The sequence below is a fragment of the Anomaloglossus baeobatrachus genome (assembly GCF_048569485.1).
Source record: "Anomaloglossus baeobatrachus isolate aAnoBae1 chromosome 5 unlocalized genomic scaffold, aAnoBae1.hap1 SUPER_5_unloc_17, whole genome shotgun sequence".
Taxonomy (NCBI): Eukaryota; Metazoa; Chordata; class Amphibia; order Anura; family Aromobatidae; genus Anomaloglossus; species Anomaloglossus baeobatrachus.
The window spans coordinates 1,030,851-1,046,738 of NW_027441792.1; the positions used below are offsets into that span (position 1 = coordinate 1,030,851).

At 42.3% G+C, this 15,888-nt stretch overlaps 1 protein-coding gene across 1 annotated transcript in view; it reads left to right on the forward strand.

Moving 5' to 3' along the window:
• Positions 1-2,062: 2,062 nt before the first annotated feature.
• LOC142258912 (uncharacterized) overlaps positions 2,063-15,888 on the forward strand; it is a 71,749-nt gene continuing 57,923 nt past the window's right edge. Inside the window, exons 1-3 of the mRNA XM_075331472.1 lie at positions 2,063-2,226; positions 2,310-2,423; positions 4,785-6,082. Of these exons, the coding sequence (XP_075187587.1) occupies positions 2,094-2,226; positions 2,310-2,423; positions 4,785-6,082 (1,545 nt within the window). The 5' untranslated portion in view covers positions 2,063-2,093. The remainder of the gene's footprint in view (positions 2,227-2,309; positions 2,424-4,784; positions 6,083-15,888) is intronic.

Sequence of the window (15,888 nt, forward strand, 5' to 3'; positions counted from 1 at the left end):
ACGTCACAGAACACATGATCTAAAGGATCGCACACAAAATTGATCAATTTAACATAGGCTACTAACGCACGTGTGACAGCAAATGAACGACCTACGTGCAATCTCATTAGATCGCATATGCGACCTGGGCGTGTCACATCGCATACGAGATCGCACACCTAATTGTAAGGTGTAAAGCTGGCTTAATACAATAGGGAACATACATACAGAAGCCTTACAATATACATACAAATGTACAAGCAGCTTGAATCTAACTTAGTAAATGCAGAGAGAATCCAGAGCTGCAGATGGCAACAAACATAGATTTCCTTACCAGCAATGCTATCACAAAGAGATAAAATGGAGAATGTCCTCAGTATGTGAGTAATTAGAAAATGGAGACTTCCTATCCAGAATGCACCGCAGAAGGAAGGAGAAAAGAGGCATGAACAACAAGTCTGGTGCTGATAAAGTTTGGTTACTAGAGGGAGCTAAAGTACAACTTAGTAAAAAAAATGTACAGCAAATCAAATAATAAAGAATGATTAAATGCAAAAGACAGAACAGCCCTACTCCAAAAATAAACCCTACTTGCGGCTCCATAAGGAAATGTACAAGCAACTAAAAAAGTTAAAAAGTACACTACAACGTTTATTAAAGAAAGCAGGCAACCCCAAAAGAAATATGACACCTCCTCCACCCCCCAAATAACAGACCCCAAACAATTACAGTTAGCAAGTAGCAATGGTGGATGGGCTCTCACACAGAGATCTGTGTTGATGTCAGGTTCCTCGCTGTTCTAGCTGCATTGCACCACAGAGCTGTATATACAGTGATAGAGAAGGCAGAGGCAGTAACCATCTGTGCCATCCTCTCCGTTGCTACGTTTGTTTGTTGCTGTGCTGCTCTTTTATTTTTCCACCCACATTGTCGTATGAAGGATTGTTTTTTTTGAAGATGACTCAGTTTTTTATTTTACCATAATATGTGCTGGAAATTAAGTAAAAATTCAGAGCACGGTGAAAAAAATAGATGGTGCATACTACATCCGATCATACTGTTGTTATCCCCAGTGTGAGCCGATCAAACACTGCAGGCGGCTCACATCGGGCTGAGCACCGAGCGTACCCGAGCACAGCGATGCTCGCGAGAGTGGTTTACATACGTAAAGCATCCGATCTCCGCACCTTCTTGGAAAAGTCTGAGTTCATACCGGACACTGAACTTCAGGTTCACTCATCTCTAGTGGTGAATAAAAATTACTTTTGTAAAAAAAATCAGTTTGTGTCGTCATTTTCTGACACCAGTAACATTATTCTTTTTGCGTCGATGGAGTTGAGTGAGGACTTGTTTTTTGCTTGATGAGCCGACATTTTGATTGATACCATTCTAGGTGCAATATGGATAATTGATCACCTTTCATTGTATTTATATTGCTATAAAAATAATGTGCTACTTTTATCGGTCGATTTTACTACTTACATAGCACATTTCATGTTGAAATTTTTTTTTCCTACCCAAATGATATTTTATCTCCCTTATTATCTGCAGTATTTTATATATCGGCTCATCTTCCCATTCAGGTCCTTATAATATCGGATCCTCTCAGTGGAGATCTTCTATAGAAGAGAATTCTCCTGATTGCCCCGTGAAGGATGGATATGGACAGGGACAAGATGGCGGAGAGGATATTACACCTCACCCTAGAGATCCTCTTCCGGCTTACTGGAGAGGTGAGAGATTCTGATGATGTCACATTACATCATTCTTATCTATGGGAATAACAGATGGACAGAACTGGAGAGGTGAGGACTCTGGAAATGTCTGGAGTGAGATTTATTACTGTGTCTCTCCATAACCAGGATTACACAGTAGTGAAGAAGACCTCTAGTGAGCGCTGTCAGGCCCCTGTGTCTGAGGGATGGGGAAGACCCCTGAGCCCAATCACGGGGCTTCCACCTCACCCCCCGATACATGAGGACATCAATGACCAGAAGATCCTAGAACTCACCTACAAGATGATTGAGCTGCTGACTGGAGAGGTGACACTGCTGGGAATGCTGGGACATTATACAGTAACGCTATGAAGGGATCGGGGGTGACGGTATCATTGTATGTGTCAGGTTCCTATAAGGTGTCAGGACGTCACCGTCTATTTCTCCATGGAGGAGTGGGAGTATTTAGAAGGACACAAAGATCTGTACAAGGACGTCATGATGGAGGTTCCCCAGCCCCTCACATCACCAGGTAATAGACAGGACTAAATACACATGGCCTATAATTATCTGTATGTAAGGAATGAATTCAGTCCCTGTATGTGTCTCCTCCAGTTCTATCCAGTAAGAGGACAACACCAGAGAGATGTCCCCGTCCTCTTCTCCCACAGGACTGTAAACAAGAAGATCCCGATGTTCCTCAGGATGTGTTTCCTCCAGCTCTATCCTGTAAGAGATTTCTACTCATGTACTTTCAGCGCTTATTTTGTATTTACACTTTTAGACTTTCTGCTCTGTTTTTTTCAGCTGTGTTTTTCTTTGCTTTTGCTTCTTCTGCTGTTTGTTTCTAGTGCCTTCTCTATGTTGTTATGAAGACAACTCAAGAATACTTTAAAAATAAGCACTATTCCAAAAATAAGCCCTAGTTACAGTCAGGGCCAGCTTTGGGAGCAATTTTTCAGGAACTCCACTGTCTTAGGAACCCCATCAGTGTAATTCTGAGACGACTGATGACTTCAAACTCATGTGACGTGATGTAACGAAAGGTCTCCTAATTGCAGGAGTCTAAAGAACTGAACAGAAGTCAGGCTGGCATGCAGGATTGGCATTAGGGGAAAGGGAGAACAAAGTGGGTAATTTCACAGGGCTCCCATTCTCTTAGCGGCCCCAGTGTTTATATGCCAATTATAGGACTGCTTAAAAACCTTTTCGACATCACGTCATGTGACCAAAGGTCTTAATTGCAGGAGTCTAAAGGTGAAGAGGAGACAGGCTGGTGTGTGTTCACGCCAATTTTAGTCAGCTTTGCCAAAATAAGCAAAGCTCGGCCAGAACAAGGGTGTGATGCCACGGTTTCTCTAATTCATACCAAACTGTGACATTCCTTATGCCAAAAATCTCACTCCAGTCCCTGACGTAATTTTCCAGTGTACATCGTCACAATCGTTGTCCCGGACAACCCCGTTAAATATCTGGCATTTGTCTGTAACTATATTTTATTTTCGAAAAAAAAAAATCTCTTTGAAAATGTCTATGTTGTGGATCACTGTTGCAAAGAGATTTTTGCAGGTTTTGCCAACTGTGATGGCGGCATCAGGATCTATGGAAATTATAGATTCTTGTACATTGCATGTTAACTTCTCTGATGTCTGTGAGCAGCGCAGGGAGACGCAGTCGTCGAACCACAGGAAGGCTAATGAGTTATTCTCTGCGGGGCTGCTTGTTAATGTCTTTGATCACATGCTGTAGAGTAGAAACACAGATTGAGGCTTGCGACACACATCCGTGCTGCCGGCACGTGTTTGTCATTTTTTACACGTACCGGCGGCACGGAGACACGTTAAACAATGCTACCCTATTGTAGCAGGCACACACACGTAAAACCACACGGAACGTGTGTCCGTGTGCGTTTGTACGTGTGTGCGTTTTTCAAAGCGCTGACATGTCAGTGATTTCTCCCGCAGCACGGGTGTCACACGGCCCGCACCCGTACCACACGGGTGTAGTGTGGATGCGGTCCCGTGTGACACGCGCCGGAGAAAACACACATGTCAGTTAAAAAAAAACATTAACTCACCTTCTCCAGCCCTCCTGTCTCTGCCGCTGCTGCCTCTTGCTGCCGACCGCCGCTCATTATTCGCATTGAATATTCACTTCACTGCCTGGCAGCAGCAGCAGCGGGGAGACGGGAGGGCTGGAGACCGAGGATCAGCACCACGGACAGCAGCGCGGACAGCAGGAAGGACCAGGTGAGTATGTTAATTACCGGTTCTACGTGTGCTATCGCGGATAGCACACGTAGAACACACGTGTCACGCACGTACCAGAGACACGTACTTACCTGCACGCAACACGCAGGGAAAATACGTGTCTCTCGGCACGTGCGTGATTTTCACGTGAGTGTGGCAGAAGCCTAAGACAGATGAAACACATTGCAAACTCACAGAAATAAACCGTGAAAGACTAAGGAGAAAAGAAACAGCAGGAATCAGCAATAAAAAGACAACAAGGGTTAACACCACAACAGCTCACAGTAATAATGCACAACAACCACCCGTAAGTCTGGATCACAACACCTGACCAGACCAGTATAGGTAAGCTATAGCTGGCATTAATGAAATAGTCCAGCCAGCATATACAGGAGGGGAGCAAATGATATTTTCCCATCTGTATTATTCTCTGTTTCCATCATATTTCTGCCCCTTCCTTCCTCAGGGGATTACAGATTAGCTCTCATCAGCAGAATAGTAAGGCACGAGACTCCAGCATCACCAACTTCAGGGGTAATCCAGAGGTTAGGAATAGCTTAGGGTCCCCTAGTGTGAGAGACAGTATATGAGCCCCCTGTCCCTCATTATCCTGCAGTCACATTGTGACAATCAATCAGATTATTTACTGTAGCACATTCCAGAGAACTGGTGCTAGGAATGGGAGATCTGAATTAACGAAGAAGTAACAGATATCAAAATTTGCCAACAGATTAAGAATACATTTTTTCCTCATTTAATTTTTTGATGTTATGGTTTAAAAAAATAAATTTACTTTCAACAAAATATCATTAAAAAATAATAACATTCTGTTTATTTTTAGCAGATTACTGTATTGGGAGTTCAGATGGATCTCTAATATCTTCAGAATTTATAACCGATGATGACAGTATCACACATAATACATATGAAGAACATGATGTTGTCCCAAATATACCTCCAGTCCTTCTTCGGAAAGCTATATCATCTGATCTTTTCAAACAAGACCAAAATTCCAATCATCAAAAAACTCTCACTGGGAAGAAGCCATTTTCATGTTCAGAGAGTGGAAAATATTTTATTCAGAAATCAGTCCTTGTTAGACATCAGAAAATTCACACAGGGGAGAAGCCATATTCATGTTCAGAATATGGGAAATGTTTTATTCAGAAATCAGAACTTGTTGGGCATCAAAGATCTCACTCCGGGGAGAAGTCATTTTCATGTTCAGAGTGTGGGAAATGTTTTATTCAGAAAAAAGAACTTGTTTGGCATCAAAGATCTCACACAGGGGAGAAGCCATTTTCATGTTCAGACTGTGGGAAATGTTTTATTCGGAAATCAGTACTTGTTAGACATCAGAAAATTCACACAGGGGAGAAGCCATTTTCATGTTCAGAGTGTGGGAAATGTTTTATTCAAAAATTAGAACTTGTTTGGCATCAAAGATCTCACACAGGGGAGAAGCCATTTTCATGTTCAGACTGTGGGAAATGTTTTATTCGGAAATCAGTACTTGTTAGACATCAGAAAATTCACACAGGGGAGAAGCCATTTTCATGTTCAGAGTGTGGGAAATGTTTTATTCAAAAATTAGAACTTGTTTGCCATCAAAGATCTCACACAGGGGAGAAGCCATTTTCATGTTCAGAGTGTGGGAAATGTTTTATTCGGAAATCAGAACTTGTTGGGCATCAGAAAATTCACACAGGGGAGAAGCCATTTTCATGTTCAGAGTGTGGGAAATGTTTTATTCAGAAAAAAGAACTTGTTTGGCATCAAAGATCTCACACAGGGGAGAAGCCATTTTCATGTTCAGACTGTGGGAAATGTTTTATTCGGAAATCAGTACTTGTTAACCATCAGAAAATTCACACAGGGGAGAAGCCATTTTCATGTTCAGAGTGTGGGACATGTTTTATTCAGAAATTAGAACTTGTTTGGCATCAAAGATCTCACACAGGGGAGAAGCCATTTTCATGTTCAGAGTGTGGGAAATGTTTTATTCGGAAATCAGAACTTGTTGGGCATCAAAGATTTCACACCGGGGACAAGCCATTTTCATGTTCAGAGTGTGGAAAATGTTTTATTCAGAAATCAGACCTTGTTAGACATCACACAATTCACACAGGGGAGAAGCCTGTGTGAAAAGGTTCCACCATGAGTGGTTCTAACCACACAAGGGGTTTCACCAACAGTAGATATAAGAAGACTAGGTTTCAGCAGTTCAGTAGCATTAGATCACTTTCTACGGATCCTAGTGTGTCATCTCCAATACTAGTCAGTGTTGGAGACAATAGTTCACAAAACATTGACCAAGCGATCCCTCCTGTACGGACCACTAACAACCCCCCTACAGTCCATGAGAAACACTCATCTCTTCCGCCTTCTATTGAGGTTAATAAAATACATATTTCTTCTTCTATTGCTCCTATCACTACTAATACAACGCTTATGGGGAAAAATACTCGGATGGTAATAAGGTTTTTGATACCAATACAGACAAATTGAACACTGATACAGAACAGGATTTGGCTATCATTCAGATGCGAATCGATAAATTGAGCAAAGAGAGATCTGTGGTTTCTTTGATGTCAGCTAATTCCAGCTCCTTTAAGGAGATTGGAATAGTTGACTCTGTATCTAAAGGCCCTGTTACAAGCAACGACATATCTAACGATATGTCGTCGGGGTCACGGAATTCGTGATGCATATCCGGCGTCGTTAGCGACGTCGTTGGGTGTCACAGCTCCGAGCGAGTGTTAGCGATCAAAAATACTCACCTTATCGTTTATCGTTGACACCTTCATTTTCAAAATCTCGTTGGTCATTGTGGACATAAGTTGTTCGTCGTTGCTGAGGCAGCACACATTGCTACGTGTGACACCCCAGGAACGACGAACAACAGCGTACCTGCGTACTCCGGCAATGAGGTGGGCATGTCGTTAATGCGGCTGTTCTCTGCCCCTCCGCTTCTATTGGTCGGCCGCTGTGTGACTTCGCTGTGACGGCGCACGAACTTCCCCCTTAACGAAGAGGTTGTTCGCTGCCCACAGCGACGTCGCTGGGAAGGTAACTACGTGTGACGGGGCCTAGCGATATTGTGCGCCCTGGCAGCGATTTTCCTGTGACGCACAAACGACGCGGGCGGGTGCTTTCACGAGCGACATCGCTACCGATGTCGGTGCGTGTAAAGCCCCCTTAAGCCTCTGGCATCTGATAGAAATATTAACCCTCTAGAATCTAATACATGTAACAATACTTCATTTGATTTGCTTGATCTCACCATTCCTGATAATATAGAGGATTTTACTGCAACCCCTGGTTCATCCTCTACACTACCTGATTGTAATGCTGCCACCAGGGGGAGCCAGAGCTCTGCAGCAGACGACACTACACAGAGCAATGAGAACCAGGGAGGAAATGCACAGCAGTCTCACGCACTGCCTAATCAGCACAGCTGAAAAGCAGAGCTGCAGAGCATGCAAAGAATAGTCACACAGGCTGGGTCAAACACCATACGGGCAGAAGCAGGACCGGAGGGACGAGCAAAAGCGGAGTCAAAGTCAGGCCAAGGTCAGTACCAGAGGAAGAAACAGAGTGGGGAATAGGAGTGGGAACACAGGACAGGAGGGACGACCAGGGGACAGAACACAGACAAGGGACGGGGGCACAGGAACAGACAGATTAGGATATCACTCACAGGACCAGCAATCACAGGCAAAGCAGAGCTAAGCTTATAGCCGGCACTGGTTCACTGGAAGTGTCAGCTTTTAAGGCATCCAGGGGCCGGAAGTGAGGCCTGAGAGAAGGCTCCGCCCCCTAGCCATGTGGATAGAAAGGCGAATCATAACAGTACCCCCTCCTCAAGGGGGGGCCACCGGACCCCCAGGCTTCCCAGGATACTTCCAGTGGAAAGCCGCAATTAACCGATCGGCCCGCACGGAGTGAACCGGCACCCAGGACCAGTCCTCCGGACCGTAACCGTTCCAATGAATCAGATACTGGAGAGAACTACGAACCCAACGAGAGTCGATAATACGCTGAACTTCGTACTCCTCCTCACCATCCACCAGTATCGGAGCCGGAGGGGTCTGAGAATCCACCACCGAAGGGACAAATGGCTTAAGCAAGGAGGTATGAAATACATTGGGAATACGCAAGGTCTGGGGCAGTTGCAACCGAAAGGCCACCGGGTTGATCACTTCGATGATCTCATAGGGCCCTATAAACTTAGGGCCCAACTTAGCAGACGGAACCCTGAGCCTGATATTCCGAGTGGACAGCCACACTTTGTCCCCCACCTGAAAGGGGGGTCCCAGAAAACGGCGTTTGTCCGCTTGGCATTTCTGGGACTGTTGAGCCGTCACGATGCACCGCCGTACCTCCTTCCACACCTCCCCCAGATGCTGAACGATGGAGTCGGCCCCTGGACATCCCGAATCCACTCTAGAGAAGGTCCCGAAGTGAGGGTGAAACCCGTAATTACAGAAGAAGGGAGAAGTTCCTGTAGACTGATGGACTCTGCTATTGAATGCAAACTCCGCAAGGGGCAAAAACGTACACCAATCCTCCTGCTGAGGAGATACCAAGCACCGCAGGATTTGCTCAAGGGTCTGATTCGTCCTTTCCGTCTGTCCATTAGACTCGGGATGATAGGCGGACGAGAAGGACAACTCAATTCCCAACCGCCTGCACAAGGCCCTCCAAAACCGAGAAATGAATTGTACCCCCCTGTCAGACACAATATTCAGGGGCTGAATAGGATAACTGAAGTGAGCACTAATATATATATATGAGTGCAAGCCAAAAATACATACTATATATAAGAATAAGGCTGCACATCAAACTTAGATAATGGTATAATGCCTCAAGCATATGGAAAAATATTGGAATATACAATGAAAAATGCTACTTGCTAATTTGAACATGTGAATAATGAATTGCATACCTGCTATGAATATTAGGAAAAAGGAGATATTTAGCAATCGCATTGATCAATGTAACTGAGCCCCAAGGCCTCGTCAAGGCATATCTCTATATTGGGGTCCCTAGCTCTGTGACCCTAACTGTGTGTCATCTCATTGCAATTAAAAACTGCTATGGGTGGAGAGGGGTAACTAAGGACTTTCTTATATAGGAGATGGAAAAAACATGGCCGAAAGGGGCGGAGCTGTGTTCACATTCAGAAAAAAAACTACATATAACTGAATAGGATAACTGAAGTGAGCACTAATATATATATATATGAGTGCAAGCCAAAAATACATACTATATATAAGAATAAGGCTGCACATCAAACTTAGATAATGGTATAATGCCTCAAGCATATGGAAAAATATTGGAATATACAATGAAAAATGCTACTTGCTAATTTGAACATGTGAATAATGAATTGCATACCTGCTATGAATATTAGGAAAAAGGAGATATTTAGCAATCGCATTGATCAATGTAACTGAGCCCCAAGGCCTCGTCAAGGCATATCTCTATATTGGGGTCCCTAGCTCTGTGACCCTAACTGTGTGTCATCTCATTGCAATTAAAAACTGCTATGGGTGGAGAGGGGTAACTAAGGACTTTCTTATATAGGAGATGGAAAAAACATGGCCGAAAGGGGCGGAGCTGTGTTCACATTCAGAAAAAAAACTACATATAACTGAATAGGATAACTGAAGTGAGCACTAATATATATATGAGTGCAAGCCAAAAATACATACTATATATAAGAATAAGGCTGCACATCAAACTTAGATAATGGTATAATGCCTCAAGCATATGGAAAAATATTGGAATATACAATGAAAAATGCTACTTGCTAATTTGAACATGTGAATAATGAATTGCATACCTGCTATGAATATTAGGAAAAAGGAGATATTTAGCAATCGCATTGATCAATGTAACTGAGCCCCAAGGCCTCGTCAAGGCATATCTCTATATTGGGGTCCCTAGCTCTGTGACCCTAACTGTGTGTCATCTCATTGCAATTAAAAACTGCTATGGGTGGAGAGGGGTAACTAAGGACTTTCTTATATAGGAGATGGAAAAAACATGGCCGAAAGGGGCGGAGCTGTGTTCACATTCAGAAAAAAAACTACATATAACTGAATAGGATAACTGAAGTGAGCACTAATATATATATATGAGTGCAAGCCAAAAATACATACTATATATAAGAATAAGGCTGCACATCAAACTTAGATAATGGTATAATGCCTCAAGCATATGGAAAAATATTGGAATATTCAATGAAAAATGCTACTTGCTAATTTGAACATGTGAATAATGAATTGCATACCTGCTATGAATATTAGGAAAAAGGAGATATTTAGCAATCGCATTGATCAATGTAACTGAGCCCCAAGGCCTCGTCAAGGCATATCTCTATATTGGGGTCCCTAGCTCTGTGACCCTAACTGTGTGTCATCTCATTGCAATTAAAAACTGCTATGGGTGGAGAGGGGTAACTAAGGACTTTCTTATATAGGAGATGGAAAAAACATGGCCGAAAGGGGCGGAGCTGTGTTCACATTCAGAAAAAAAACTACATATAACTGAATAGGATAACTGAAGTGAGCACTAATATATATATATGAGTGCAAGCCAAAAATACATACTATATATAAGAATATGGCTGCACATCAAACTTAGATAATGGTATAATGCCTCAAGCATATGGAAAAATATTGGAATATACAATGAAAAATGCTACTTGCTAATTTGAACATGTGAATAATGAATTGCATACCTGCTATGAATATTAGGAAAAAGGAGATATTTAGCAATCGCATTGATCAATGTAACTGAGCCCCAAGGCCTCGTCAAGGCATATCTCTATATTGGGGTCCCTAGCTCTGTGACCCTAACTGTGTGTCATCTCATTGCAATTAAAAACTGCTATGGGTGGAGAGGGGTAACTAAGGACTTTCTTATATAGGAGATGGAAAAAACATGGCCGAAAGGGGCGGAGCTGTGTTCACATTCAGAAAAAAAACTACATATAACTGAATAGGATAACTGAAGTGAGCACTAATATATATATATATGAGTGCAAGCCAAAAATACATACTATATATAAGAATAAGGCTGCACATCAAACTTAGATAATGGTATAATGCCTCAAGCATATGGAAAAATATTGGAATATACAATGAAAAATGCTACTTGCTAATTTGAACATGTGAATAATGAATTGCATACCTGCTATGAATATTAGGAAAAAGGAGATATTTAGCAATCGCATTGATCAATGTAACTGAGCCCCAAGGCCTCGTCAAGGCATATCTCTATATTGGGGTCCCTAGCTCTGTGACCCTAACTGTGTGTCATCTCATTGCAATTAAAAACTGCTATGGGTGGAGAGGGGTAACTAAGGACTTTCTTATATAGGAGATGGAAAAAACATGGCCGAAAGGGGCGGAGCTGTGTTCACATTCAGAAAAAAAACTACATATAACTGAATAGGATAACTGAAGTGAGCACTAATATATATATGAGTGCAAGCCAAAAATACATACTATATATAAGAATAAGGCTGCACATCAAACTTAGATAATGGTATAATGCCTCAAGCATATGGAAAAATATTGGAATATACAATGAAAAATGCTACTTGCTAATTTGAACATGTGAATAATGAATTGCATACCTGCTATGAATATTAGGAAAAAGGAGATATTTAGCAATCGCATTGATCAATGTAACTGAGCCCCAAGGCCTCGTCAAGGCATATCTCTATATTGGGGTCCCTAGCTCTGTGACCCTAACTGTGTGTCATCTCATTGCAATTAAAAACTGCTATGGGTGGAGAGGGGTAACTAAGGACTTTCTTATATAGGAGATGGAAAAAACATGGCCGAAAGGGGCGGAGCTGTGTTCACATTCAGAAAAAAAACTACATATAACTGAATAGGATAACTGAAGTGAGCACTAATATATATATATGAGTGCAAGCCAAAAATACATACTATATATAAGAATAAGGCTGCACATCAAACTTAGATAATGGTATAATGCCTCAAGCATATGGAAAAATATTGGAATATACAATGAAAAATGCTACTTGCTAATTTGAACATGTGAATAATGAATTGCATACCTGCTATGAATATTAGGAAAAAGGAGATATTTAGCAATCGCATTGATCAATGTAACTGAGCCCCAAGGCCTCGTCAAGGCATATCTCTATATTGGGGTCCCTAGCTCTGTGACCCTAACTGTGTGTCATCTCATTGCAATTAAAAACTGCTATGGGTGGAGAGGGGTAACTAAGGACTTTCTTATATAGGAGATGGAAAAAACATGGCCGAAAGGGGCGGAGCTGTGTTCACATTCAGAAAAAAAACTACATATAACTGAATAGGATAACTGAAGTGAGCACTAATATATATATATGAGTGCAAGCCAAAAATACATACTATATATAAGAATATGGCTGCACATCAAACTTAGATAATGGTATAATGCCTCAAGCATATGGAAAAATATTGGAATATACAATGAAAAATGCTACTTGCTAATTTGAACATGTGAATAATGAATTGCATACCTGCTATGAATATTAGGAAAAAGGAGATATTTAGCAATCGCATTGATCAATGTAACTGAGCCCCAAGGCCTCGTCAAGGCATATCTCTATATTGGGGTCCCTAGCTCTGTGACCCTAACTGTGTGTCATCTCATTGCAATTAAAAACTGCTATGGGTGGCGAGGGGTAACTAAGGACTTTCTTATATAGGAGATGGAAAAAACATGGCCGAAAGGGGCGGAGCTGTGTTCACATTCAGAAAAAAAACTACATATAACTGAATAGGATAACTGAAGTGAGCACTAATATATATATATGAGTGCAAGCCAAAAATACATACTATATATAAGAATAAGGCTGCACATCAAACTTAGATAATGGTATAATGCCTCAAGCATATGGAAAAATATTGGAATATACAATGAAAAATGCTACTTGCTAATTTGAACATGTGAATAATGAATTGCATACCTGCTATGAATATTAGGAAAAAGGAGATATTTAGCAATCGCATTGATCAATGTAACTGAGCCCCAAGGCCTCGTCAAGGCATATCTCTATATTGGGGACCCTAGCTCTGTGACCCTAACTGTGTGTCATCTCATTGCAATTAAAAACTGCTATGGGTGGAGAGGGGTAACTAAGGACTTTCTTATATAGGAGATGGAAAAAACATGGCCGAAAGGGGCGGAGCTGTGTTCACATTCAGAAAAAAAACTACATATAACTGAATAGGATAACTGAAGTGAGCACTAATATATATATATGAGTGCAAGCCAAAAATACATACTATATATAAGAATAAGGCTGCACATCAAACTTAGATAATGGTATAATGCCTCAAGCATATGGAAAAATATTGGAATATACAATGAAAAATGCTACTTGCTAATTTGAACATGTGAATAATGAATTGCATACCTGCTATGAATATTAGGAAAAAGGAGATATTTAGCAATCGCATTGATCAATGTAACTGAGCCCCAAGGCCTCGTCAAGGCATATCTATATTGGGGTCCCTAGCTCTGTGACCCTAACTGTGTGTCATCTCATTGCAATTAAAAACTGCTATGGGTGGAGAGGGGTAACTAAGGACTTTCTTATATAGGAGATGGAAAAAACATGGCCGAAAGGGGCGGAGCTGTGTTCACATTCAGAAAAAAAAACTACATATAACTGAATAGGATAACTGAAGTGAGCACTAATATATATATATGTGAGTGCAAGCCAAAAATACATACTATATATAAGAATAAGGCTGCACATCAAACTTAGATAATGGTATAATGCCTCAAGCATATGGAAAAATATTGGAATATACAATGAAAAATGCTACTTGCTAATTTGAACATGTGAATAATGAATTGCATACCTGCTATGAATATTAGGAAAAAGGAGATATTTAGCAATCGCATTGATCAATGTAACTGAGCCCCAAGGCCTCGTCAAGGCATATCTCTATATTGGGGTCCCTAGCTCTGTGACCCTAACTGTGTGTCATCTCATCATGCATGATCACGCATGGATCCCCTTCTTTCCCGTAATCTGCGGTCCATACAAACTGCCTCCGTCATCGCATCATCCAAGGTGTTGGGAGGAGGGTGCAGAGCCAAAGCTTCTTTCAGGGAGTCCGAAAGACCTCTCCGGAATTGGCACCTGAGTGCAGAATCATTCCACCGTACCTCAGTGGACCACTGCCGAAACTCAGAACAATATAGCTCAGCAGTGTGGTTTCCCTGAGTGAGACACATGATCCTGTCCTCAGCCATCCGTACACGGTCTGGTTCGTCATATATCACCCCGAGGGAGTCAAAGAGGTCAACCGAATGCCGTTCCGGGGCCGAAGGGGGTAGGGAAAACACCCAGGTCTGGGGACCCCCTCTAAGTAACGACATGATGATCCCCACCCGCTGGGTCTCATTCCCTGAGGACCGAGGCCGGAGAGTGAAGAGAAGCCTGCAACTCTCCCTAAATGTCCGAAATAGGTTTTTCTCCCCCGAGAATTTATCAGGGAGCATCACCCTGGGTTCGGGGGAGGTCAGTTGGACATCAGTGGGACTATGCTGTCCTACGGTTTGTGAGGTAACTGCCACCGAGGTGGCCCTCGCAGAAGCAGAAACCTCACTCTGCAGAATGTGTGAAGCTACCAGGGTGCGATGCTCTGCAGCCAAATCCTGCACCAGCTGCGTAAGGTTGGCTACTTGCTCGCACAAAGTACTAAGTGGATCCATTACAGTCTGTTATCCTGCAAAGTTGGATCCCACTACCAAGAATTAAATGGCTTTTTTTTTTTTCCTATGGGAGATACAGCCTATTGGGGCCGGCTATACTGTAATGCTGCCACCAGGGGGAGCCAGAGCTCTGCAGCAGACGACACTACACAGAGCAATGAGAACCAGGGAGGAAATGCACAGCGTTCTCATGCACTGCCTAATCAGCACAGCTGAGAAGCAGAGCTGCAGAGCATGCAAGGAATAGTCACACAGGCTGGGTCAAACACCGTACGGGCAGAAGCAGGATCGGAGGGACGAGCAAAAGCGGAGTCAAAGTCAGGTCAAGGTCAGTACCAGAGGAAGAAACAGAGTGGGGAATAGGAGTGGGAACACAGGACAGGAGGGACAACCAGGGGACAGAACACAGACAAGGGACGGGGGCACAGGAACAGACAGATCAGGATATCACTCACAGGACCAGCAATCACAGGCAAAGCAGAGCTAAGCTTATAGCCGGTGCTGGTTCACTGGAAGTGTCAGCTTTTAAGGCATCCAGGGGCCGGAAGTGAGGCCTGAGAGAAGGCTCCGCCCCCTAGCCATGTGGATAGGGAGGCGAATCATGACACTGATCATAATAAACTTATCACTATTGATAATTCCACTAATGCTGCAACATTGGTGCTTTTTTTACCCAAGGCCACCCCCGGTCAGAACAATGGGATAACCAATTATCTAACTCCCAAGTCGGTAAAAAGAAAAAGCGTTACAAAGGAACCAAAGCTGGAGCCAAAACAAAGCAAAAAAGGGAAAAAAGTTTATCTGCTGGATGCTTAAATAAGAGAAATAATATATTTCATCTTTCAGATTATACACCTACTACTACTGAAATTTCTTTACTTAATAAGGGCCTTTCTTTTTGTCCCACTTTTAATATAAAATAATTTGATTTATTTACCGATCTACAGACATTTATTAGAAAATTGACTCTGCAGAGACACTATACCATTATGGCAGGTACGGCGACATCCAATAGTGCACTTTTAGGTGATTTGGTCACCGATCAATTCTTACACACTGACCTTAGAAGGACCTCTCATTTTTATCCTACGGAAAGCAAAGGACACAATTTACACACATTCTGTGAAATTGTGCTTCAGGATTTCAACCTGTTAAAAACCCGATGCGGAAATATTCCTTATAACTTA